General features: G+C 50.4%; 1 protein-coding gene across 1 annotated transcript in view; it reads right to left on the reverse strand.

Annotated features, from left to right (window-relative positions):
- Positions 1–27602, reverse strand: part of Galnt9 (polypeptide N-acetylgalactosaminyltransferase 9) — a 78473-nt gene that overhangs the window by 17245 nt on the left and 33626 nt on the right. Inside the window, exons 2-6 of the mRNA XM_032886805.1 lie at positions 27028–27208; positions 15722–15888; positions 13838–14012; positions 7721–7918; positions 1056–1173 (exon numbers count right to left, since the gene is read on the reverse strand). Coding sequence (XP_032742696.1) covers positions 1056–1173; positions 7721–7918; positions 13838–14012; positions 15722–15888; positions 27028–27208 — 839 coding nt within the window. The remainder of the gene's footprint in view (positions 1–1055; positions 1174–7720; positions 7919–13837; positions 14013–15721; positions 15889–27027; positions 27209–27602) is intronic.

Raw genomic sequence — 27602 nt, forward strand, 5'->3', positions numbered from 1 at the left:
GAGGAGCAGGTCCACTCCCCACCACTCTCCCTCAGCTATGTCTTGTCCTCTCTGTGTAGCCTCTCCCATCCCACAAGTCAGAGGCATCCCGGAAGAAGGTATCAGGAGCCTTGGAGTCTGATGCTCCATGTCCTGCTCTACTGACTGGGTAAGTACCTTCCCATCTCTGAGGTACGGCCCCACAAACCTTGGGAGCATCTCAAGCTGCCCCAGAGCCTTGCACTGGTCAGTCCTTTGCCTGCCACATCTTGCCTTGCTGTCCAGGCTCCTGTGGCTCACTGGAGTGTTTCCCTAAATGTCTTTGTTGTGATTAATGCTCCTGCCCTGGACCCTTCTGCTTCATTTCCTACTCCATCTTCCCCTTTGAAGGACAGGCTTCCTTTTCTCTAATCATCACCTTTCCTAGAAGCCAGGGTACAGAAAGGCAGGCCATCCTTTCCTTTTCCCATAAAACCTAGCTATGAGGTGATCAGCACATGTGTCACTGATGGCTTCCAGAGGCTGGTGCCCTAGGAAATACAGAGGCAAAAGCTCAGGTCAAGCCTGTCTCTGCATCTGGCTCACAAGGGTGGCGTAAGGGATCATGGCTGCTTGATCTCCATTCTACAACCTCTCACAGTCTACCCTGTGTGAGGTCCCTGTGCTCACTTCTGCCTGTCACCTCCACTGGCAGGCTGTTCCGATGCTCCCCTCACAGGGGCACCCGTGTCTTCTGTGGATGTTCTGCCTTTCCCTGTAAAGGTGCGTGTGCTGTATCCAGTTAGCTGGAGGACCAATTCTCCCCCACCGCATCCACCTGGGCTCTAAGGATGAGACTTTCCCAGGCAACCCCACCAGCCAATGTGCATAACATGGAAAATGACAGTTTGGAGCACAGACACAGCACTCCATCTGCTTTGATCAGCTGTAGGCAGAGCTTTGATTTAAAAGTGCTAGCAAGGACTCCCACTGGGCCTTTGTCTTGGCTGGGCTAACATAGTCTTCCAAGCAGCTTGAGTCCTCAGGCCCACCCTTGTAGACAGTCTTGGCTCCCCAGAGCATGCCAGCCTACTCACCCGCATCCCCAGTTCGATGTTCTCTGCACCATACACCTCCATGCCTGGGTCCAGCAGGCCAATGTCCCCGAAGTACTCCCGGTCCACCACAAATGAACAGCCAATCATGGCGGGTGTCCTGGGGAAGGAGAGATGCAGAATGAGGCTGTCACTAGAGTCTGGCCCAGAGTCCTAACTGCCTGTGAGACCACAACCTCTCGCCCCTTCAGTCTTCCCATGCTTCTTGTTCCTACTGACATCACTGTGCCCTGGGTATAGTGAGAATCCATTTCTCCAGCTGCCCTGGACCTGTCCTTGTGTGCCTTAGGCTCTGGCAGAGTCTAAGAACTTGGCTTGGGCTGTGTGACTCCAACAGACAATGCTTTCCACAGGTCACACCTAGTCACCCTCCTTCAGGGTCATGTCTTGTTGGTGTGTGTGGATTCAGGGCTACATGGGACAGTTCAGTTGTGTGAGCTGTACACTACTCGGCTCTGTGAACCTTTACAGATGTCAGGCTGAGTGACAAGCTCTGAAGTTCCGGAGTATGCAGCTATGCAGCTGCAGAGAACAGACTGCCAGCTGCCATGTAATATTTCAGTGTAAACACTCTCTCTCTCTCTCTCTCTCTCTCTCTCTCTCTCTCTCTCTCTCTCTCTTAAAGATGGCAGCAAAAGGCCTTTCAGCCTTTTGTTGAAATCATGAATGGATACACTCATTATCTAGGTAGCAAAAATCCTTCAATGTCTGCCAGGCAACGGCAAGATACACCTTTAATCCCAGAAGCATTTGGGGGCCAGAGGCAGGTGGATCTCTGAGTTCAAGGCCAGCCTGGGTTTACACAGAGTAACCCTGTTACAAAAAACAACAAAACAAAACAACACAACCCATCAATGTGCGTACCCAAGGAAAGAGTACATGGAGAAGCAAGATCGATAAGGGACCAGGTAAGAGTGGAGAGTAGCGGCCACCATCTTGATGGCACTTTGCGCGTGTGGATGTATTTATTGGTAAAGGGTGGAGGGTGCTGACCCTGCCAGGTAGGATGAAAAGGACTGAGAAGACATAGACCACAGGGACTGTGGCCACACACACTCTGTGGCCACAGGGCACACGAGGACTGTGAGCCAACACACTCTGGGCTTCTAGGCTTTGCATGAAAGGCTTCGCCTCAGAACAAAGGCATCCCTCAGCATCCAGAGCTTAGTCTCACCCAGGGCACAGTGCCTGATGCTGAAACCAGCAGAGGCTGCTCATGCCTTCTCCAGGCCCAACACAAAGAATGAAAAGACGTTGGTGTGCATCAAATTTAACAGAAACGTTCTGCTCTTGCTGACTGAAAGGCAGCGGTGAACACGGTAGTATGAAAGAACGGTGGTCCTTTTGTTTGCGCTAAGATATATTTCGTTGTTCGCAAAGCTAACAGTAACAAGATTTTAATAGCACCTTTGAATCTTAATAGCAAGTATTCAGTTTAACAGCAAGTACTTGATTGGTTAAGGTATGGTCCCAATGTCCAACAGGTATGTCTCTCATCGTCTTAACAACGATAACAATTCCAGGATGGTTTCTGATGAAGAGAGGTGCCAAATTCCCTGCCAAGGCTATTATAGCCGGTAATGACTTTTTTTTATTGCTCAGCTCCAAAATAAACAGGAACTCAGGAGGCCACGGTGCTCGAGCCAGGTGTGCTGATTTTTACTTGCATGAGGAATTCTTGCTGTGATTACAGAAAAGCAGAACCAAGCAATGCCTGAATGAGGTCTTCTCAGGTTGGGGGTGTGTCCCGATCATTTCCGGGGTGACCCCTGTTTCTGCAGCATTCAGAGGACACAGCAACAGGTCCCCGAGGGGGCCAGGAGATCTGTTCATCCCAATACCAGGTCATTTGCCTGTCTTCTGGGCCTGCAAACTCTGGAAGAACCCAGATGTTTCTGTTGTAGCATAAAAAGTGGATCAACCCTAATGGCCTCTGCAGTCGATTGATAAACAATGGCTTGTGCACAGCAGAATACTATTTGGTTATTACAGGAGTATATACGGCCACCAACGGTCAGGCCACATCAAGGAATGGCTAGGGAGAAACTGGCTTTTGGTGGGCATATTTGGGCCCTGGTTCTCAGGTTCCCTCACCTTTTCCAACTTCTCTCCTCCACACTTCTCTCTCGTTTCTGGTAGCTTTATTATTTGTGTGAAACTTGACGCCAGTATCCTGTTCTGGTTATATATTTGGAGAGTGCCGGGGTTGATTCTGAAGACCGACTGTAGCCATGGTGTGTTGATGAGTCAGAAGTGTATTCCATGGGCACCTGACTTGCAGAAGCTATGGCTCTGTGTGGTGGTCACAAGCAGTCAGTTCAGAATCAGTGTTTGAAATTGGGGAATTTCTGTTATTTCTCATCCCCAACCTAGCCTGTTACATGAACTCCAGTTTTCCATGGAAGGCTATAGAGGATGGGCATGGTAGTGTTTGACTGTGTGGGGAAGGTGCTTTTTCCCTAGGAACTGGCCAGGTTTTTTGGTTTCTTGAGCTTGAAGATAATTTTATTAGAGTTTTACAAGATAAATCTCAGGGCAGACAAATGCCCTTAATCCCAGCACCGAGGAAGCATAAGCAGGTGGAGCTCTGTGGGAACAAGACCATCCTGATCTACTCATCAAGTTCCAGGCCAGTCAGAGCTGCAGAGTGTGACTCTGTCTCAAAAGGGTGCTGTGGAGGAGGAAAAGGAGAGAGGAAGAGGAAGAGCAGGAGGAGCAAAGGAGCAGGAAAGGGAAGGAGAGGAGGAGGGGAGGGGAAAGGGAGGGAAAGGGAGGGGGAGGAGGGGAGAAGGAGGAGCAGGAAAGGGAAGGAGAGGAGGAGGGGGGAGGGGGAAGGGAGGGGGGATGGGAGGAGGGAGGGGGAGGGGCAGAGGAGGGGGGGGAGGAGGGGAGGAAGAGCAAAGGAGTAGGAAAGGGGGAAGGAGGGGAGGCGGGAAGGGGAGGGGAGGGGGAAGGAGGGGGAAAAAGGAAGGAAGGGGAGGAGGAAGAGGAGAAGCAGAGGAGCAGGAAGGGGAAGGAGAGGAGGGGAAAGGGAGGGGGAGGGAGGAGGAAGGGGAGGAGGAGGAGCAGAGGAGCAGGAAAGGGAAGGAGAGAAGAGGGGGAGGAGAGGAGGGAGAGGAGGAGAGAAGGGAGGGGAGGAGGGAGAGGAGGAGAGGAGGAAGAGGGAAAAGAAAAGGAGGAGGGAGGGGAGGAAGGGAAAAGCCATGTCCCTTTGCCATTTGAGTCAAGACAGCATGACCCAGAAGCAGCCACTGGTAGGGAAGGCTTAGGGGAAGATCTAAAAAGCCGGAAGAGAGGGAGGACACACTTAGGCTTAGGCCAGTATCAGAAAGAGAGAGACAGAAAAGAAAATGGGCAGCCTCTCTGTAGTTCTGTTGTAACCACACCAGGGTCAGACTTTCCAGGAAGGGGAAATACATTATCTCATTAAGGGTTAATTATTCCTCCCCTCTCTTTAGCGCGGTGTTAGGTGAATCTGCCTTCCTGAAGGGTGGTCCCTTTAGCCAGGTCATTGACTGGATTAATTAAGGAAGGATATGATACCGCGTTTCCATCCACAGGCAGAGTCCAGTCTTTTGCAGGTCACACTTTTGAGGAACCAGCATAGATCTCGTGTGAGAGAAATCAGTCTTGGTCAGGAACAATAATCACTCCAGATCCTCAGCTGTGAGAAGCCACACTTGACCAGAAGCCATGGCTCCTGACAACACAGAGTAAACACTGTTTGATCCGGCTCTTAGATTGCTGATCCTCCAAAGTGAGCCGGATTCCTCCCTGTTACTCCTGAGACTGAGTGGGTGAGGTGACAAGCGAAGGTTCTTCCTCCTCTGTTGCTCCTGCGGCAGCGCTGTGTGGAAGGTGAGATCTGCCCCCATCCCAGAGTGAGGGAGGTGAAGGCTGACAGGATTCTCCCCTGTTGCTCCTGCAACACTGTGAGGGAGGAAACCTCTGACAGGATTCTCTCCCACACTTCCTCGTATTCTAGAGTGAGGGAGGCAGTGTCTGACTGGATTCTCTGTCTCTTCTCATGTGTCAGGGGGAGGGAAGCAATGATGAATTCCCCCACACTCCTTCCTCCTCTTACTCCAGAGTTTAGGGAAATGAAGCCTAGCTGGATTCTCCCTGGACTCTCATGCAGGAGAGACAGTGAGGCACACCAGACGTATCAAACCACCCCCAATGGCAAATCCACGAGGGAGAGGATGTCTGTCAGGATCCTCTCCTCCTTGACTCCCCGTCCTCCAGGATAAGGGAGGCCATGTCTTCCACGACTCACCGGGTCAAAACACTTGGCTTGTTCCTACAGTGAGCATTTTAAAAATTGTCACTGCAAACACTTGTATAAAGGCCTATTTGTGGGCTGTGTGTTCATTCATTTTGAAAAAAACAAAAAACAAAAAACTTGCCAGGAATAGAACGTCCGGATGGTACAGGAAGTTCCTGCGTCTTTACAGGAGGCAGTTCTCCAAAGCGGCTTCCACCAGACAGGCACAAGCTTCTGTGTGCCCCGTCTCCTTAAAGTATTACTAGTCTTCCTTTTTTTTTTTGTAATGTGATATCTGTTGAGTCAGCCCCATTAGTTAGCTGGGTTTTGGCAGCAGGGTTAACAGCTCTAGGGCGATTCTAATAAAGGAGTTTGGGAATCAACGTCCCTCAAGACTCAATCAGGCCACCGAGCTTGTTCCCCGCTGTCTCTTGCATATCCAGAGCCTGGCACAAACCGTGGGAGATGCCTCCCATTGGGCCTCGGACTTCTTCTGATTTCTAAAATGTCACACGCGAAGCATTTATCTTGCTACTAATTGGGATCATGAAATGAATCTCAAATGAAGAAAAATAACCTTCAGACTGTCACTCTCTGCTTCAATGAGCCCCTGGGGGCCCATCCGTGGGCCTTGTGCTTTGAGAGGCTTCCCTTGCACTGGTTTTGCTGCAAAGCCCAGAGCCCAGAGCCCTGCAGCCCAAGCAACTCCAAGATCCCTGGTCCATCTCCGAGAGCAACCTTGAGGAGCTAAGAGGTTTGGGGAGATGGCGCTTTGCCAGCTCTGGAAGCTCCTTAGTCTTGGCATTGTAAAGCCACTTCCTCTGAGATGATGATTTTGTTTTGCTTTTTTTTTTTTGGTCCCCCCTCCCCCGCCCCCAGTTCCTCGCCAAATGATTTCATCTCATGATGCTGAGTTCTGGATTTACTACCAATAGTTCTTTGCCAGTGGAGAGGAGATGAGCAAGGCATTTCAATGAACTAGTTCTTCAGTCTACAGGGTCGAGCTGTGCACCAGTTCCTAGGAGGTCTCAGGAGATCCTCCCATAGGAGCCATTGGTCCAAGGGATCACAGTTGCTCACAGCATTCTAGCCAGAAGGTGCCATTTTTATAGCAAGGTGGTTATCTCACCAAGTCCCACAACACTGCAGGGAGATAGGGCGAGGTGCACAACAGAACCCTGGGCCCAGTAGGACCTGGAGGTGTTCATTTACTCCAAAGACAGTTCCGGAACCCAGGCGGGTCCCCAGGAAAAAGTGGAGCAAGCCGCCAGATGTAAGGGTGCAGATTTCCCGGGGGCTCATCAGGTGGTGTGGCGGGAGATGGGACTTACCTGAGGAAGAGCCTGACAACTACAGAGACTGTCCTGCTGGCAGGCAGGTGAAAGAAATCTGACTGAGTGGGGGTGACACCAAAACCAGTAGGATGACAGGTAGCAGCAGGGTCTCCCACAAACACTCTCCCATGGCCCCCGTTAGGCAGAGCCCATAATTCTTTTGGATGAGTGGGGCTCCCAGATCTTATGAAATGGTTGAACTTCCTCTCCTTGAGTTTAATGAACCAATTCAAACAGAAAGAAAATGCTCTGCCGGGTAATGTGAGGTCAGGGTATTACCCTTCCTGAACACAGTTCACAGCCATGGGCTGTCCTCTCCGCCCATACTCAGGGCTCCACTGTGGCTGCCTCCTCTGTTCTCTGCTGCCATCTGCTTTTCTGTGTCTCTGTGTCTCTATCTCTCCCACCTCTCTGTCTCTCTCGGTCTCGTTCCTCGCTGTCTCTGTCTCTCTCTGTTTCCATCTGTGTCTTTGTCTCTGACCTTCACTCTTTCCTTTCAGTCTTTGTCTCCCTCTGCTGCCGTCTCTGTTTGTCTTGCTTTTCCGTTTCTGTCTCAGTGTCTGTCACTCAGACTGTCTGTCTGTCTGTCTCTGACCCTGCCTTTCCATTGCTGCCTATTCTAGTCTCTCAGTCTCTCAGTCTCTCTGTCTCTCTCTCTCTCTCTCTCCCTCTCTCTCTCTCTCTCTCTCTCTCTCTCTCTCTCTCTCTCTCTCCCCCTCCCTCCCCCCCTCCCCCTCTCTCTCTCTCTCTCTCTCTCTCTCTCTCTCTCTCCCTCCTCCCTCCCTCCCTCCCCCCCAGCCCCCTCTTTCCTCCTTTTTTTCCAAGATCACAATCGACTTGGATCTGAGCCAGCCTTGTCCATGTTTCCTGACCAAAGCTACTCTGTAGTCCTGGTACTCCCTGCTCCTGTGAGGTAGGGACACATTTTTTTGTTTTGTTTTGTTTTTAAATCTGGGGCAGACTGGGGCTTCTTCAAGCAAACGATCCTCCCTCGGGTCCTGAGCCATCTTTGGTGGAACTTCCCAACCCTCATGCTGATCCTGGCTTACCTGATGGGTGCTGACTCGTCACCTCGGTCCAGCCAGTCCTGCGGAGGGATGATGTACATGCACCACAGGCCCCAGTTGTAGCCGTGGGCAGCGCTGGCGTACTGCTGCACCTCAAATGTGCTGTACTTGATGTTGTCGATGGCTGGCAGGATGATGCGTCGGCGGTCCTCCTGGATCCGTGCAAGGGCGGGCTCAGCCCTGGGAAAGGAACTGGCAATGAACAAGAGCCTCCCCGACCCCTCAACAACCCAAGGAAGGAGCCCCACTGGCCGTGAGTTCAAACCCTGCAGCTGGGTCTGATATCTAGCTGAGCACAGGACCCAGTCATGGCAGACTTGGACTACTAGGAATGGCTAACCCACAATATTGCCCTGACCCAAGCCTGGGACCTGTTGACTGGTCAGTGCTAGGCACAGGGACATCTGAAGGTTCTCCATGGGTCAGGTAGGGCCCTGGGGCTATACAGAGAGACGTCTTAGCCTAACCCTACCCTTCCCTCTATTCCTGTATCTGTGGTAAATATGTCCATTCTCAAGTGTCAATGGAAGATCTGTTGTGGGCCACGCTTATTGTAACAGATTGCATTCATAAAATTAAAAAGAAAAAATATCCATGCCTTGTGGCGCTTACATATACTGTGCAATGCACAGCCTACACAACAGACCGTGGTGAGAGGGAAGATGATGAGGCTTGGGTAGAGGATGCGTGGGAGGGGAAGGTACTGTGGAAAACAGGAAGCTGTGAGTGGGGTGAGCGCTGCGTTCTAGATGATATCCAGTGTGGAGTGCTCTGGGTACTGAGTGGGAGGATGCCAGGCAGTGTGGATGGACAGTCTACACGGACAGAGCAGCTTTACCAGCTGGCCGCACATGCCCAGTGTGCATGGGGATGGAGCATGTCAGGAGGCCACAGGAGAGAAGGGCAAGAGAACCTCTAAAGGCAGAGGCAAACGGCCACAGTAGCAGGTATTCATTCCATGACAGCAGCTGGGCTGTTGCCTGTGCAGTATCTTGGAGGTAATAGGGACAGCCCTAACCTTTAAAGACATTATCTACCACAAGGACAAGGTCAAAGACATGTTACCTACCCACAAGGTAGAGGGCTATATCCAAGCTGGGGTTCACCTAAGATCTGAGAGTTAAGTGACTTCTGGGTCAAGGATGTCGTGCTACAGCAACAGAAGGATGAGGAGTGAGGGCAATATGGGCCCATCCCTTTATCCTGTCAGGAGCCTCTATTGACCTAACTCCTCATCAATGAATAAACAAAGCCCACCAGAGACGTTGCAAGTGCCGTTCCTGCCAACGCACAGGATCTGCAATAAAGGCCATGCCTTCTCCAGAAAGCAGGGTTTCCAATTATGAAAATAAGAATTGTGTAGGTTAAAAAAATTGCATCTGACTGATAAATTCAGCTCTCCTAAGCGCCTACCATGTTCAGGGAGCTGATGGTGGACATCGTCGGCTGTTGTATAGTGCACAATGCACACCACAGTACAAGGTGACTCTAGTGGGAGGGTAGCTGGTGACGCAGGATTGATGGTATAGGATTTGAGGAGGTGACGGAAAGGTGAAAAAAAGAAGAGATGCGCCACTGCAGCAGAGGAGGGAGGCATGGGAGTGTGGTGAGCAGAAGGAGGTGGGTCTGCCAAATGCCTGCTGAACATAACCAACCAAGTTGTAGTTGTAGAGTAGGTGAGAGAGTTGGGGTATCATGGTAGCCGAACAAGAGAAGCTGCTTCCATGCCATGCCTGTCAGACAGGCCAAACCAGGTGAATCAGGAAATGCTGCTCCACCACCAAGAGCTAAGAGATATCCTGAAACCCTCAGTACCTGGGGACCCTCAGGGACTCTGGGACCACACACGGGTGGATAGTTCCACACATTTGTGCAGTGAGCCCCTCTGTAGGGGCTCCCAACCCCCAGGTTGACACCATAACAAATGTCTCTACTTAAAAATGAGTTGGTGGGCTGGTGAGATGGCTCAGAGGGGAGAGGAGCTTGCTGCCAAGCCTGGATTCGATCCCTGGGACCCGCAAGGTAGAAGGAGAGAATTGATCCCTCTAAGTTGTGCTCCGATCTCCACACATACAGTATGGCATGCTAGTGTGTATATGCTCATAATAAATGAAAAACAACTTAAATTTCCTTTTAACTGGTGGGAGAAGGGCTGGAGAGATGGCTCAGTGGTTAAGAGCACTGTCTGTTCTTCCAAAGGTCAGTACTCAGCAACCACATGGTGGCTCACAACCATTTATAATGGGATCTGATGCCCTCTTCTGGCCTACAGTTGTACATGCAGTTAAAGCACTCATATACATAAAATAAATATTTTTAAAAAGGGTGACCTAATATTTTTTTAAACTATTTTAAAGAAGTGGTACAAAATTCTGAGTTTTCGTTTCTCTTGAAAATGGAACGACTGGATGTTCCATGGTGACCTGGCCTGGGTGGACTTAGGGTTTTACTGCTGATGACATTTAATTGAGGTTGGCTTAGAGGTTTAGAGGTTCAGTTCATTATCATCAAGGTGGGAACATGGCAGCATTCAGGCAGGTATGGTACAACTGAGACTTCTACATCTTCATGGGAAGGCTGCTCTAGCAGAAGACTGACTTCCAGGCAGCTAGGATAAGGATCTCAAGGCACACGCCCACAGTGACACACCTACTCCAACAAGGCCACACCTCCTAATGGTGCCTCTCCCTGGGCCAAGCATACACAAACTATCACATTCCACTCCCTGACTCTCACAGCCTTGTTCAAACACATGAGTCTATGGGGGCCATACCTAAACATAGCATCATGAAAAATACATTTAGTTCAATTTACAAAGCCCCCGTAGTCTATAACAGTCTCAACAATGTTAAAAATCCAAAGTTCAAAGATCACTGAACTGTAATCTCCAAAGCAAGAACAGGAAACCAGCTGGGCAAACTCCAAACTCTGCATCTCCACGTCTGATGTCAACGCGGTCTTCAGATCTCCAACTCCTTTTTCATCTCTGTTGACTGCAACAAACGTCTTTCTCCTGGGCTGGTTCCACTCCCTGTTAGCAGTTTCCTCTGGCATCTTGAACATCTTGGGGTCTCCAAGGCAACTTCAGAGTTACAGTTTCTTGTTTCAATGTCTGGGATCCACACATGATATTCTGGTATCTCCAAAGGGCTGGCCTCACTTCTCCAACTCTGCCCTCTGTAGCACTCTAAGCTCAGGTTGATCCACTCCACTGCTGCTGCTGTTCTCCGGTAATCATCCCATGGTATTGGCATCGCCAATACAACGGGGTCTTCTGCTGCAACTGGGCTTCACCAATAACCTCTCGTAGGCTCTCTTCATGGTGCCAAGCCTCAAATCCTTTGCATGACCCCTTCAGATCTGGGCCATCAACTGCAACTGGGGCTGCACCTTTACCAATGGCCTTCCATGGCTTCTCATAGTACTGATCTTAAGCTGCTCTTCATGACCCCTTCATGCCTTCAAAACCAGTGCCACCTGGGTGACTCTTACCAAGTCCAGCCACAGCATGAGGTACAACCTTGGCTATCTCTGAAACACAGCTTCTCTGTGCTCTCAGAAAACACTTCCTAGAAGATTTCACCTTACTGATGTGGGCCTTTGCTTAATCACTGCTAATTTCTTAGCTCCATCTCACCAGCGTCAATTGTTCCAGTAGTCCCTTCTATTCTTGACTCTAAAACCAGAGCCAAATGGCTGAAACTGCCAATTTCTGCTGCTTGCTGGGGCTGGTACATGGCCCCCTTGTTCTGTTACATTATCACTTTCTGTTTTGCAACTCCTTCACTGCCTAAGCTTGACTGACCTGGAACTTGCTCTGTAGATTGACCTTGGACTCAGAGAGCTGCATGACTCTCTCCTGAATGCTGGGATTAAAGGTATGTACAGCCACACTGGGAATTAAGCTTTTCTTCACCTAGAACCTGCTCTGTCTTAGGCTGGCCTTGAACTCAGAAAACTGCTTGCCTTTGCCTCCTGGGATTAAAGGCTTATATTACTATGCCTGGACCTACACTTAGCTGGGTTGGAACTTGCCCAAGGTAACTACTCCCTTAATTCAATTTAATGTCCTTGAACACAGGATTCTGCTCCATTTCACTTCCTGGTGCTCCTTTAATACTTGAACCATATATTTTATATTTTTCCTTTCTCAACTTGCTGTTCTTGTTTAAAATTCTCTTCATGAAACCTAACCAGAGAACTAAGTCTAGGATGAGTGTTTCTGAGACTTCCTTTGTCAATGCAATTAATCTGAGTCTCTTCACCTTAGCCTTAGGCAGACTCCTCAGATAATGGCAAAAAGCAGCCACATTCTTCACTGAAGCACACACACACACACACACACACACAAAACCCAACCATTTCAGACACTGAAATTCTCCAAAACCTCTTGGGCCAGGTCCACGCAATTCGAATCACTCTCAGTAACAAAGTCTTCCACATCAAAGCTTTCCACTGCCTTCCAAATCCAAAGCCCCCAAATCTACACTCTTCCAAACAGAAGCATGGTCAGGCATATCACAGCAATACCCAACTCCTGGTACCAACTTCTGTCTTAGTTAGGGTTTTACTGCTGTGAACAGACACCATGACCAAGGCAACTCTTATAAGGATGACATTTAATTGGGGCTGGCTTACAGGTTCAGAGCTTCAGTCCATTATCATCAAGGCAAGAGCAGGGCAGCATCCAGGCAGGCATGGTGCAGGAGGAGCAGAGAGTTCTACATCTTCATCTGAAGGCTGCTAGTGGAAGACTGGCTTCCAGGCAGCTAGGACAAGGGAAGCTCACACCCACAATGACACATCTACTCCAACAAGGCCACACCTCCTAATGGTGCCACTCCCTGGGCCAAGCATATACAAACCATCACAACTGTGGACCCTGAGAAGCTCTAAGGCTCAGGTTTGGCACAGAGACTTCCTGGTAGAGCCACTGACGAGGGTTCTAACAAGGGACAGAATGCCATGTGGAAGCCAGCAGAGTAATGCAGCCACACATCAAGGGACATCTGGCCACCAGGAGCTGAGAGAGGGCAAGACCCTCTCTAGACCCACAGAGGGACCAGTCCCAAAGCGCCTTGATCAGAGTGCCTGAGTTGGCAGAGGACTATCTTCAGCAGCTAGCGAGGAGCTTTGGTGCTGGTGGCCCCAGGGCAGTACTATTCCAGGCCACCTTCCCTCTGCACCCCCCCCCTCGTTCTCTGCACCCTCTGGTACCCACTCTCACTTCTCACAACACCTTGCCCTAAAGTGGTCTTGGCAACTTGGCTTATGGTCCCAGATGCTCATGTGATGTGCATATATGCAGTGGCAGATACTGCTCTGTGATCTTGACAAGCACAGAGACTGAGTCCCAGAGCAGAGCCACAAGTAGGGATTCGAATGCCCCTTCTCCATATGAGAAACAAAGACCATAGGAGACCTCTGCCAGCCATACCCACAGGTACAGCACAGCCCGCATAGATTAATAGCCAGGGACCCTGGCCACCAGAGGAGGGCGTCACTGAAGCAAAGCTGCCCACGGTCAGGAGGAGGAACAAGTTCTTTCATAGCAGCATGGGTCAAGGAACCAACTCTGGCCCAAAGCCTCTGACATTGCTTCTTTGGGATGTGTCACTTGCTGGACAAAAGACACTGTTCTTAAAGCATTCTTTGCTGAATGAATATGAGAAATCCCAGAGATCCTGGACCACTCAGCCCTTGTGGATGTCTTGGTCTTATATAGGCCTGCTCTGGTCTAAGGTTCCTGCCTCCACAGACCACAGGATCCCAATCCACACTGGAGGGACAGACAGATTGCTCCTGTAATGGATATTGTGCATACCTGCTGGCTTATGACCACGAGATGGGGATGCTTCTTCACCTCCTGGCCACAGGGCCCCCCCATTGGTTTCTCATTTGAAACCAATCCTTTCCCTGAATTAAAAAGTAGTTCCTAGATCTAGAATTTCCCACAAGGTCAAGAAAATACTTCCTCTTATGCCAAACAGCTATCAGCCTAGACCATCTCTAGAAACCTCCAGAGCCACAGCCCCCACCCAGCCTTATGCACCGTCTGATCTGAATCCACACAGGATGCTCACACACCCCAGCCCTTACCAGCCAGTGTTGAACTCCACGTGGGCATCAAAGAAGCCAACGATGGGAGCCGTGGCCACCTTCCACCCCTGCAGCCGGGCACGGATCAGGCCTTCCCGACGGCTGTTACGCACAACCTTCACGAGGCCTGGGTACCTTTTGTGAACATACTGGTCCAGATTGAACTTGAGTTCCACTGAATGGGGAAGATACAGTTTGTTAGCATGCTGCGCTGGCAAGAGCCTGAGCCGTGTCTGGGATGTCTGAGCCCTGCTCCCAAACTGGAGTTTCAAAAAAATACTGGGTTGGGTGATATCCAAAATACTGCAAAGAGCCCCCGTCCTGTGAATATGGACAAAGTACAAAGGTGACAAAAATAAGAACAACTCAGGAGTTGGAGATTTAGCTCAGTGGTAGAGCACTTGCTTAGCAAGCTCAAGGCCCTGGGTTCAGTCCTCAGCTCCGGAAAACAAACAAACAAACAAACAAACAAAAAAATAAGAACAACTCAGGTCAAAGTGATAAACGCAGCATAGGCAGCAGGACCCACAGTTGAGCTACAAGCAAGAATGAAGACCTTGTGCAGAAGAGGGTATGGTCAGCCAGATCTTTTTTTTTTTTTTTTCTTTTTTCTTTTTTCTTTTTTTTTGGAGCTGGCGACTGAACCCAGGGCCTTGCGCTCCCTAGGCAAGCTCTACCGCTGAGCTAAATCCCCAACCCCAGTCAGCCAGATCTTTACACACAGAAATGAACTCCTATGCAGATGAGGGAGCACCCAGCAAGGTCCCTCCACACAAGGGAGTCACTTGGTGATGATGAGATAGGACACTCTCTTTGCAATATGGAGGGACTGTGGCACAGTATAAAGTGACACATATCAGACACTAACAGACAGTGTGGTTTGGTTGTCTTTTTGACACGTCTATAGGTGTCGAATCCATGGAGGAGCAGTAGGAAGGTGCTGGCCACTGGGGCAGTTGAGCAACTGGCTTCCATGAGAGCACGTCCAGTTTGGGATGACGAAAGAATTCTGTGGTCACAGCATGGTGGCCTATGTCTGTGATCCCAGAACTCAAGCAGGTGAGGCAGGAGGATCTCTGCAAGTCTGGGATCGGCCTAGGCTATGTAATGAGCCCCAAGCTAGCCTGGGCTACAGGATGAGGCTCAAAAGACACCCCCCACCGACAGTTCTGAGATAGAGATGGCATTTGCCCAACATGGATGTCCTCAGTATCATTGAACCATGAGCCTGAAAATGGTTAAAATGGTAAATAAGGAAGTTTCTAGATTGGGTTAATAGAGGTGGGAGGCTCATTCTAACCATGGACGGCACCACCCATGGAGTCCTAGACTAAAAACAGGAGAGATGAACTGAGCACTGGCATCAATCTTCTCTGTCTTCTGAATGTGGATGCGGCTAGCTGCCTTCCCTGCCTTCTGCCATGCCAGCCCCATCAGGATGCATCACACCCTCAAACTGAACCAAAACAGGCTCTTCCTTACGTTGATTTTGTTAGACACTTCCTCCCGGCAATCTGTAAAGTAACCATTGGTAGTGGCCTTGAGAGGAAGGAGCATAGAGGACTGTGTGACAATAACACGAGAGGAAGGGTCACAGGCCCAGAGCCCGGTGTGTTGGTGCAGCAGCTGAAGATGGGACATCACTGGGCAAGGTGCTTTCCCGGGCTGCACCTCCAAGCTGTTGCCTGTCAACTTAGCAACTCAACTCTATGGTTTCAAGCCTCTCGTTAGAAGCCCTTGGCTGGGATGGCCATGGGAATCCATACCCACCGTGAGCTGGCCCACAGATGCAGAGCCCTGTGCCTGACAGCACTACTCTTAAGGCATCAAAGCCACGTGCTTGCCCAGCATGGATACCCTCAATATCAATGGACAGCCACTCACCATTGTCGCTATTGTCATCCACCAGGATGATCTCCTTCAGGAGCTGGGACGGTGTGTGGTTGACCACGCTGTGTACAGAACGCAGGATGACTGAAAGTGCCTCATTGACAAAGATGAAGACCACGGAGATCTGGGGCAGGTCTTCAGAATACGTTATCTGTCGGCACCTGTGGGAGGCATGGTGGTCACCAGGGGTGCAGCGGGAAGCTGGGACTGCGGTGGTCACTGTGGGAGGTCAACCTGGCAGGTTCTAGACCCTGAAGCCAGCAGAAGGGCAGAGACGAGGCAGTCACTGGAAACCAAGAAATGCTACAAGGAGCCAACCTTTGGAAGCTGCAGCTTCTCACACAGCCTGTGCCCACCCACTTTAAGCCTTTTATATCACAGGATGCTTATTGGGTTAGGGTTAGGGTTTAGGGTTTAGGGTTAGGGGTAGGGGTAGAGGATGGAGGTTCATGAGGTCTATTTGAGGGAGCTGTGCTGCCCACTCTCAGTACAGTTCCAGGGTTGTTCATGGTCTCAGAGCAGGAAGAACAGGTTGTAGTCTCTAGATATCCTGAGCACCTATCAGCTGAGATCCGGCCAGGTAGACAGTATAGGCCATGAACAGTGAGCTCAGTGCAACTGTCTTATCAAGTTCCTCTGAACTGGGGGTAAGTATGCAGAAACCACCTGGCTGTAATGAACAAATGTGCTGGGTAGCAAGAGTCCAGCATGAAAGACACAGGGAGGAAGCCTCATGCCTATGGGAGTGCAGAGGAAAGGGCAAAACTGGGAGAACCTTGACTCTGTGGTTGAGTGGGGGAAGTCATGTTTCAAACAGAAGCAAATGCAGCTGACAAATACACAAGGGTGTGACAAACAAGACCCAAGGGCAGAGGCAGAAGGATTGGGATTTCAAGGTCATTCTTGGCTATATAACAAGTTCTACCCAACCTGAGCGTGCCGGCTAGTTTTATGTTAACTTGACACAAGCTAGAGAACCATAATGGTGAACAGATCTCCATGAGCCTGGCCTCTAGGCAAGGCCATGGGATATTGACCTGATTAATTATTGATGTGAGAGGACCCAGATCACTATGGGTGGGGCCGTCCCTGGGCTGGTGGTCCTGGACTGTATAGCAAAGCAAGTCAAGAAGCCATGAGGAGCAAGCCAGTAAGCAGCACCCCTCTGTGGCCTCTGCATCAGTTTGTACCTCCAGGTCTCTGTCCTGCTTGAGTTCCTGCCTCAGTCTTCCACTGAGCCATTACCTGGAAACTTAAAATGAAATAAACCCTTCCCCAAGTTACTTTTGGTCTTGGTGGTTTATCACGCCCTAAGATACTGGGATGCTTAATATTCTGCCTCAGAATAACAACAATAAAAACAAAAAACAAAAAACAAACAAACAAACAAACAAACAAAAAACCCAACTCAGGGGCTACAGAGATGGAGGGTTGTTAAGAGCACTAGCTGCTTTTCCGGAGGACCCAGGTTTGATTCCCAACACCCACATGGTGGCTCACTACCTTCCCCTAACTCCAGTTCCAGGGGATCTGATGCCCCCTTCTGGCCAACATGAGAAATGCATGTGGTACACAGACACACATGCATCTATAAAGGCAGATCACTCATAAACATGAAATAAAATCCAAATAAGAAAGTGAAGGAGCGAGGGAAGTCAGGCGGTTTACACTGGTAATCCCAGCTCTCAGGAGGATGAGGCAGGAGGATCGCTGTGAGTTTGAGGCTAGCCAAACCAATCTGGGCTAGACCGAGATCCTATCTCAAAACAGCAACGGATGAAAGAAGAAATGAAACTCAGGAAATTAGGTGAAGCAAGGGGTGGAGACCACAGAAAGCTGTTAAGTCTCGGGGTTGGGGATTTAGCCCAGGGGTAGAGCGCTTGCCTAGCAAAGCGCAAGGCCCTGGGTTCGGTCCCCAGCCCCGAAAAAAAAAAAAAAAAAAAAAAGAAAAAAGAAAAAAAGAAGACTCCTCACAGAAGTAAATAAGGTTTCCTTCCTAACGGGAAAGCCATTTAAACTTAAACACACCTGTGTGATACAGGATGCTACAGGAGAGATGTGCTGGGTCGGTACCACCCAACCCCTTTGGAAGCAGGAGTGTGAGTGGGGGGGGCATGGCGTGACCATACTGAACATAAGGGTAGATAATACTGTGGGAGACAAAACTGTCACCAAGGGGTGGGGGGAAGACTGGAGGGGAGCTAGGGGTTCCCCTAGGTTCTCCCTAGCTAGGGAGATAGGAGATGACAGGAATCACACAACATCTCCCTAGTGCCTCCAGGGCACGTTCCTATGTGTTCCAAAGCTCAGCATCTAGAGGTGCTCGCCAAATCTGACAACCTGACTTCAGTCCCTAAGACCCACAGAGCGAAAGGGAAGAAATGGTTTTTACAAGTTGTCCTCTTGAAAGGAAAATCATACAGATTTAAGGTTTAAAAATATGAAGTTAAAAGAGTATGTTTCAAAATTCACAACCTCAGGACTAAACACTGTGAAAAGCAAGTCCAGGCAGCCCCGCCCTGCCGCTAGAACTAACAGACCATAAAAGGAAAGGAATGCAGAACAGACCAGGAGTACCGGATCTGACTCACAGGCCACCTGGCAGGAAGAGATAAGCCCCCAGCCCCCAACATCCAGGACGCCCCCAAACCTGCCAATGTGTAGCTATACCTTATTACCTCATCATGTGAAATAGCCAATCATATGTGAACATGTCTATGTGCCTCGTTTGAATCCACCAATCCCGTAAATTCATGCATCTGCTTCTGCACGCCCGCTTCTGCTTCCCCAATCCCTATAAAAGCCCCATGCTGGAGCTGCTGGGCGCGCAAGTCCTCTGAAGAGACTGTATGCCCGCAGGTACCTGTGTTTTCCAATAAACCCTCTTGCTGATTGCATCCGAGTGGACTCGGCTCGGTCATTGGGCGCTTGGGACTCCTCCTGAGGGAAAGGTCCTCTCCGGGGGTCTTTCACTCTGACTCCCAGACATGTGCTGTGGCATGTGAGTCAACCCACAAATAAATAATGTATTTATATATTAATACATTAATAATGTTTATTATATATGAGAAAAATCACAGGGGTGCACAACAGGCAGTCACCTACCCGACCTATGCCTCCTCTTTTAAAAAAAAAGAATTAATTTATTTATTATGTGTGAGTACACTGTTGCTATCTTCAGACCCACCAGAAGAGGGCGCCAGATCCCATAACGGATGGTTGTGAGCCACCATGTGGTTGCTGGGCTTTGAACTCAGGACCTCTGGAAGAGCAGTCAGTGCTCTTAACGACTGAGCCGTCTCTCCAGCCCTTGCTTCCTTCTCTTTAAATGGGATTTTTTTGGGGGGGAGGGTCAGGGGTCTGTCCTTCACTAATCACGATCATAGTAACTCTGCCTCCAGGTGAGCATATGAAGTCCTGTAGGTTAATGTTTCAAAGCGAATTCAGGGAACACAGCTCAGCCTGTGACACCAGGAGCAGCAATGTTCATTCCACATTCAGACCGAGAGTTAGAGTCGAAGGGGCTCTTGTGTCATTTGAGAACAGGGACCGCATTTGCTCACTGTTACTCTTTGCAGGCTCAGTCTTCCCCTGTTAGAGACGAGGACGCATTCTCTCAGCTGCGGGGATTCAAACCCAAACCATCCGGGTCAGGAGCAGAGCAGGGAAGGGACACCCCATACACAGCATGGTTAAGGACCCAGCCTCCCCAGAGCAGTCAGCGCCCTCATGGCCAGGCTGCATACATCCCCAGCCGCCTGTGTGACTTTCAAGGGACAAGTACCTTGCAGCAGCGCCACATTGATATGGGCTGGGTGTGCTTAGCTATGCAGATTTCATCACTCAGACAAACGCTTCCTGACAAGACGACCTGGGTCCATTTATCCGTGGAAGGAGAAAGTTGAATGCATGATTTCCATGAACTTGCAAAGCATGTAGAATGGAGAAAACATTAGCGGACTTGCAGCCACCCAGAAGGGACCCCATGCCTCCCCTCGGGCGGAGTTTAACTGTTTCCTGCACCAGGAAATTGTGTAGCTGTCGCTGGGTCCATCGTTAGAGTCCTTGCCCATCATTTATCCTTATTGCTGCTGAAGCCCCTTCCCAAAGAAGATGCAGGATGTAAATAAAGTTATTTCTCCTCCTCAGGACCCAACAACAAACAGGCACAATTCCACGGAAGTTCACCCTGGGGAACCAGCTGGGTTTCCTTACAGAGCACAGCTTGCCTACAGGACTGTGAGCGGCTACTCTCAGAAGGCCACACCGGAAAGTCATCAGCGGGGATGTTGATTTCCCCACAACCTCAGATGAAGCCTTAGCCTTAGTCTTCTCTGGCCTATAGACTCTAGCCCCTTCCTGGGGCCACGGGGAATCACTGCATACCAACAGGTGGTAGGGAGACACTAGATACTCAGGCGGCCATCTTGTAGTCACTCCTACCTCTCTATGAGCAGATGTAAACAGTCAAGAAGCCCAGCTGAGATGATCTTCTGCACATGGGATGGTGGTTGGTTTGCTCTGAGGACAAGTATATACAACACTCACCCAGCACACAGACCTCATGGCTGTTTCCCTCACCCATGTCCTCTGTCAGGGTCTTCTTTCCTACTCCTTCATAAGAGGATGGTGGTGGACATTCAGGACAAATACTATCTGAGCATCCTGCCATGTGCTATCAGGAGGCAGTAGCCGGCTGGACCGGGATGGACTGTACCAATTCTCCTTCTGTTTCTGGGTTAGTTGTTTGGAAGCCCATGGAGTTGTCCACAGATACATGCACTTGCCTCATAGACCCTTCCACTGGCAAGGACTGGATCATGAGGGCGTGTCCTGTCTCTGGCCCTCAGCCCGTCAAGGGCTGTTGAGAGGGAGAGATCCTATCTCTCCGTCTATGGGGGCCAGCCTTGGCTTACTGCCTGCACTGAGGAAGGCTGGACTCTTCTCACATTCACCATCCCACTGGGCTGGGATGTGGGCACAAGACACAGACACAGAGATAAAGACAAGGTAACAGAGAGTCAAAAGGAGAGAAAGACAGAGACAGAGGGAAATACAGAGATAAGGACAGACAGACAGGGACAACAGATAGTGCCATGCAGTCCTTTGAACAAATACAGAAATGAGTAGTTGCTGGCTCACATCTCACACTGTCTCACACACCCCCGAGCTCTCGCTGTCCGTCTCATTTCTCAGCTTCTATGTCCCATTCTGAAAGCTCAGATATGACACAGAGCTGAACCCATTCCACCCCAGTTCGGCCCTCTCCTTATGGGCACTGATGTGGGTCTGACAATGTCCTCGCTACTGCGTATTACAGAGAGCTATGTGTCATGTGCCCTGGAGGTCCCTTGTCCCTCTTCAGACAAATGATGGCTTACAATACGGAGTCGGTGTGGTACTCTGGGCTGCATGTGTGAAAATTGTTCAGGAGGTAATGTCTCAATCGCCCTGTGTCCCCTCCTAACCTTGGGGTCCCTGGAGTAATGTGCGTGCTGAGATAATGTTCTGGACCATCTGAGACTCCAGGACTCAGAGAAGAAAAGAATGAACCATGACTCCACAGCTGCAGAGTGCATAGGAGCCAGAGGCCCCTCCCAGCTTCAGTATCCTGTCTGTCAGAGGGGAAATAAACCAGAGCTTAGGTCTTCTTGTGGTCAGCCACGCCGCCTTTCTGGCTTGCCATGCACCAGGATATGGTGGCTCTGTTTTGTTCCCATTCTTGGGCTCAGTGTCCCCCCAAGCAAAATCAAGCAGTGTGCTCAACCATGAGCAATCAACCAACTAGTTTGCCCACCATGGCTTTTCTGTGGATATTGTCCCCTCTCATTGCTGGCACAGAGTAGGGCTTCTGCAAACCCATGGTTAGGCATGTGGAGGGCGAGGGCGAGGCTGGGAAGTACACTAAAGGGACCCTGTGCCACGGAGACTCAACAGGGAGATGGGAGAATCCTGCCTGAGAGATGGCAGGGGCCGTGCACTTGCCAAGCACCTGAGCATCTCTCCCCAGACGCCCAGATCAGCGGTGCTAATGGAAATGCATGAGGCTGCCCCTTGTGCCCTGGGAAAACGATGGAGGGAATGTCAAGAAGCAAAGTGGTGGCATATCCCCGAGAGCCACTGGTTGCGAAGCAACGTCACCGGTGTCTCATGCCCGGCTGGGCCTCAGCAGACAGAAAGTTTCTCATTTGGAAACTGTGCCCTCACTTCTGGGAATATTGTATGGGGAGAAGATTCTTGGGAGGCAGGTCCTTGGGGACTGTGCTGCTGCCGTGCTTCACGGCAGCGTCCTGCCTTGCTGGGAAACACATGCTCACACAAGCAGAGCACACGTGTGAGAAACATGTTCATCCAAGCAGAGCGCATGCAGTTCAAAACCCTGAACTAGGTAGCCACCTGTGCTACTGCCTTCTCACTGCCATCTAAGAAGCAGGGGAGGAGTGCCTCCCATGGCCAGAGGAAAAAAGACAGTAAGGACCCAGAAACTAGGGGTCCCTCCTGTATCAAATTGTCTTTCACAGACTGAGTCTGTCCATCCATCCATCCATCCATCCATCCATCCATCCATCTGTCCATCCCCCTATCCATCCATGTTGCTAGAGACAAGCCTGCCCTACAAAATACCCACACCTATGCACACACACACACACACACACACACACACACACACACACACAATTTGCACATATGAGCACACATTTCCACACATGCATGTCCACATTCACACATGTACACCTGGCATTTTGTCTGAAGACCCAGACACATCCCACCAAGACCCCTCTAGTTGGCATGTTGATGGCATGTGGAGCATGTTCATTTACACAGTGCCTGCCCCTACAGTTATGTACACATGTCCATGTTCAAAGACTGAAAGCCACAGGAACCAAAATGCTGAAAGCAAGCCCACATGCTCCACCTACCAGCCCTCTCCTCACAGGTTCAAACTCCCTTTGGAGACAGACACACTTCAACCACGTGTCAGAAGCAAGACACACGCAGAACACTCTCATACCACCCTCTCTCAAAGGGACCTCAAACTGGTTATAGGGTCACTACCTGAGTGAACCAGCCACTTGGAGACAGGCAGCCTCCCCTGGCCCCACAGGAGTGTAGGTATGTCCCCTGTTCAGGTAGTGACAACCCTCAAACTGTTTGTGGGTCACTGGTGCTGGCAGATCTCCTTGGTCTGGGTGACACACTATGTTCTGGGTCAGCTCAGCCCTTGATGTTCTCCGTTGACTCTCAGAGCTGTGTTAAGCTCCTTGCTGCCTTAGCCCAGGACCCTCTACAGGGCCCTGTGGATGCTCAGTGGGCCCTGGTCAGAACTCACACAGCAGGAGACGGGGACGGCAGCCCTGTAGGCCTAAGGTTGAAGGCATACCACAGCCAATGAACTCTGTGTCCAGCTCTGCCTCCTGAGAGGAGGCCCTGTGCTCTAACTCCATTGAAGGATGCAAGGACGGTGGCTTTCATTGTCAAATTAGGTTTCATAACTCCAATCTATGTTGCCAGGGTCAGGTTTGGAGCACCAGAGACAGTTGCTGGGCTGGATCCTCCTGGACTCAAGGCCTTCCAGTTGTCCTTCACAGCACTACCTGAGTGTAGACCGAGGCGGAGAAAACTGGTAAGAATTAGCTTGCATTCAGGACAAGGACTTGCTGTCCACAGCTCCACGCCTAGTAAAAACTAGGACCAGGTATCGGGACACAGAACTGTCATTCCAGTACTCAGAAGGCTGAGGCAGGAGGACTGTGAATTTCAGCCTAGCCTGGACTACATGAGGAGACCCCTCCAGAAAACCACCACCAAACGAAAATGAACCGACAAAAAAACAAATAAACAAAAAAAAAAAAACAAAAAAAAACTATTGCACCACAAAACACAGGTCAAGGGTCACGTCTTCAGGGAACCCCAATGGCCCTGAGATCCGCAGTGTCCAAAGTTCCTTCCTTCCTCTCAAGGACCAAGAGCACAAGGGTTGTGTGTGTGGGAGGGGGTGGGGTTCGTCCAGTAGACGGTGCAGCCTGAACCCAAGGAGCTAGCTCAGCCTTCTGCTTGCCACGCACTCAATCTGCACTTATTGGAGCTGACAGCCAAGCTGTTCCTGGCTCAGACAATGAATATGCATGGAGACCACAAACACGAGGCAGGGGACATCACGGCAGAGGCTTCTGGGGGAACGCTGTTCGCTTTGATGACACTGTTTAATTTGGATTTACTGGCCTCCTTTCGTCATCCCAGGGGCAGGCTTAGTAATCAACATCTATGTGATGCGTTTTGTGCCATAATTAAAGCTGCCGCTTAATTAGAAAAACTGTCCACCCCCAGACAAAAGGCATCCAAGGATGACACCGACTAGAAAGTGTGAGAAATCATCTGAGTGGGTGGTGTCCGCCCGTGGGTGCTGGAACACACTCACATGTGTGCATACACACGCACGCATGCCTGCAGCCTAGTTTCCGATGACCAAGCCTGCTGGTCCTGGAGGCATGTTCTGGCCATGCTGGGAGGGTGAAGCCCTTGAGGAGATCATAGACAGAAAGTTTAGGGGGAGCCTGGACTGAGCTTGCAATGATCGCTTTTCCCACTTAGCCACCCTCAGACGCCTGTCCCTAATACCAGGTGTGAAAGTTTGCTGAGGAGGGCAATTTGTATTCACCTTGCTCTTCACAGGATGTCCATCACAGGCTGCACACAACAGCCTAAGGTTATAACTCATACAACAGCCATTTCTTGTCATGGCTCTGGGGTCTCGGGGACAGCAGGGATTTGGAGACCTCTTCAAAGATTCTAGGTTGGGGACTGTCATGTGGTACAGTCACATGAGGGTTAAAGTGGACATGAAGGGCTTGAGCCCCCGGGAGGGGTGGGTGCCTATTCAAGCATCATCTCAGAGCCTGCCCACCACACTTTGACCGTCCACCTGCATGCTCAGACATCCCACTTGCTTCTGTTTTATTTCTCAGCAGCTCCAGCATGCAATTGCCCCAGTGTCTCTCCGGGCTGGTTCCCATCATGCCTTTGTTCTGATTGGCCAGGCCTGGTACACATACCTCACTCACCTGGAGTAGGCCTTCTGACATACTTCATGAAACTGGACATAGGGAAAGGAGGTTCGAGAGCTGAGTGATGAAGTTCTGAGTACACTTGTCCTTGGTTCACTCTCTGGGAAGGGGAATGTCCATCAGGGAGAGCCCATCATGGGAGGGTTCACCGGGGGAGAGCCTACTGTGGGAACGTCAGGCTGGGAGAGCTCACTGTTCCTTGACAAGACAAGTGGGTGACATTCTGATACAGGTGGACTGCCCAGGTCAGGGAATTACCTCCACACTCTCCATAGTCCTTTCTCACCTTCCCAACCCAGGCCGGCAGACTTCAAGAAAGAACTTAACAGGGTTCTACCAAAGCAGGTCATAAACCTTTGCGTAACCTCAGATTTGAAGGCAGCAGCTAGCAGCTTCCTGGGTCTGTCTCAGGATGTAAATAATTCAACTTCTGAATTTCAGAAGATACCCAAAAATAAGAGAATCAGGCATGAAAAATACAGGTTATTTTGGGAGTTAAAAAATAGCACAGCTACCAAAATAATCCCAGAGGTACAGTCTCCATTCCATTGCTGGGAGGATCACCCCAGCCCAGGCACCTCCTGGGAGCGGTTCAAGCACAGCCCCAGAGAACTGTTCCAGATTCTGGGCGTACACAGCCAGCCGGGACTCCGGGCTTTGGCCATCTTAATACCTCGGCTCATGCACAGAGCAAACTGGGGGTGAGGAACGAAAGTCCTCAAAAGCAGCTCAAAGATTGAGACTCAGGAACTCGGTGGATGGTGGTGGGGTGGCCCCTCCTTTCTTCTCCCTCACCGCACCCACTGCTCTGGTGAGGCACATCTCCAAGCTTCTTTTTTCACCTTCTTTCCCGCTCCACCCTCCTCGGCAAGCTCCTTGCTGGAGTTCTTTTTTTTTTTTTTTTAAATTTATTTATTTATTATATATGAGTACACTGTCGCTGTCTTCAGACACACCAGAAGAGGGCATCAGATCTCATTACAGATGGTTGTGAGCCACTATGTGGTTACCGGGAATTGAACTCAGGACCTCTGGAAGAGCCGTCGATGCTCTTAACCTCTGAGCCATCTCTCCAGCCCCCTTGCTGGAGTTCTAGTCCTTAGGTCCACCAGGCAGTAGGAGAGCTGCAAACAGACCTACTACCACTCATCGACCTTCACCGGGCCCCAAGAGCACTCTGGCAGGTGCTGAGCCCTGAGCTTAGTTATCAGGAGCTGCTGAGAGTTTCTCTGTCTAGGCCTCCTGTCCTGGTGGTCTCTGATGGAGCACAAGAGCAGCCATCTTGGCACTGTAGGTGCTGGGCCTAGCCAGTCTTCCTATCAAGGTATTTGTTCAAGCTCAGCTCTGGTCAGCCCCCTTGTGTGCTTTTGGACTGAGATAATAATCAGGGGCAAGAACCCAGTCCTGAGACACAAGCAAGGCTATAGCAATGAGCACCTTTGTGGTGAGGAACAAGATGGCCACACCCTCTGAAGGACTGCTGAAACCTTTTCAGGACACTGAAGGCTCACTGAGCAGTCACAGCACACACACACCAGCAATAGCTGCAAAAGCCAGCGAGAAGAACATACTCAGCAGGAACCAAAGCTCAGGTGTTCAAGTCCATCTGCAAACCTATGTGCACGTCTATATACACATGGGCTCACAGAGATAGCCCAGCCACCTCCAGCCTTCCAGCCTCTGAGACCAAAGGGAAAGGGGACTGATCCTGCGTGTGGATGGGGCTCAAAAGAGAGGAACAGAGCAGACAGGAGAGGGGCAAGAGAGACAGAGAAAGAGAGAAAGAAAGAGGAAGGGAGGGGAGGGGAGGGAGGAGAGAGAGAGAGAGAGAGAGAGAGAGAGAGAGAGAGAGAGAGAGAGATGAGGAGAGAGAGAGGGAGAGAGGAGAGAGAGAGGAGGAGAGAGACAGAGAGACAGAGAGAGAAAAAAACAGAGACAGAGACAGAGAAATGAATAGACAGCGACAGAAAGAGTCAGAGACAGGGAGGGAGTGACAGAGAGTCAGAAACAGGGAGAGAGAGACAGGGAGACAGAGATAGAGAGAGAGAGAGACAGAGAGACAGAAAGACAGAAAGGAAGATTGAGGGAGACAGAAAAGAGACACAGAGAGATACAGAGACAGAGGGATCAAGGGAGACAGAGCCACAAAGAGACCGAGGAATATTCTGCAGCCCCATGCCCCTGTGTAGCACAATCCCACCTCCAGTCCTCAGGGGCTAAGGCCAGGCTGCTCACCTCTTGGGCCTGTAGTCAGGGATGGTCCTATCCAGGGAGATGCGGTCACTGAGCTGTGCATTGTACCCAAAGTCCTCGAACTTGCCCTCGGTCTCTTGGCTGTCATCTTGCAGAGTGGCAGCCACTCCTCCCTGGCCCAGGCCACCTGGCCCCTCCACCAGCCCAATGGGCTTTGCAAGGCCTGTAGAAGACAAGAAAAGACAGGTCAGGGGATCCTTGGAGTTGCTTCCAGTGTACCCACTCCCTGCACAGGGTGTTCTGGAATGAGCCTGGCTGTGAGATCAGAAGACGCAGGCTGGCAAGGTTGTAGGAGGGTGGACAGAGGAAGCATGAGCCAAGGTAAGTGGTGTTACTCCACACTTCATCATGATGTCAAGAGCAAGTCTGTAAAGTAAGCAGTAAAGTCTGGGGGGCGTTTGGGAAGTGATGTAGAAACCTAGTGCAGTGGTAAGCTCCTGGAATCTACAAGTGACCTTATCAAAAGTCTCCCAGTAATGGGGGTTATGGAGCCTGAATTGCCCACCTTCTATAACCAGGCAAGACTCCTAGCAGTGGCACAAGGACATCAACCCAGC

The sequence above is a fragment of the Rattus rattus genome, chromosome 16 (genome assembly GCF_011064425.1).
Source record: "Rattus rattus isolate New Zealand chromosome 16, Rrattus_CSIRO_v1, whole genome shotgun sequence".
NCBI lineage: Eukaryota > Metazoa > Chordata > Mammalia > Rodentia > Muridae > Rattus > Rattus rattus.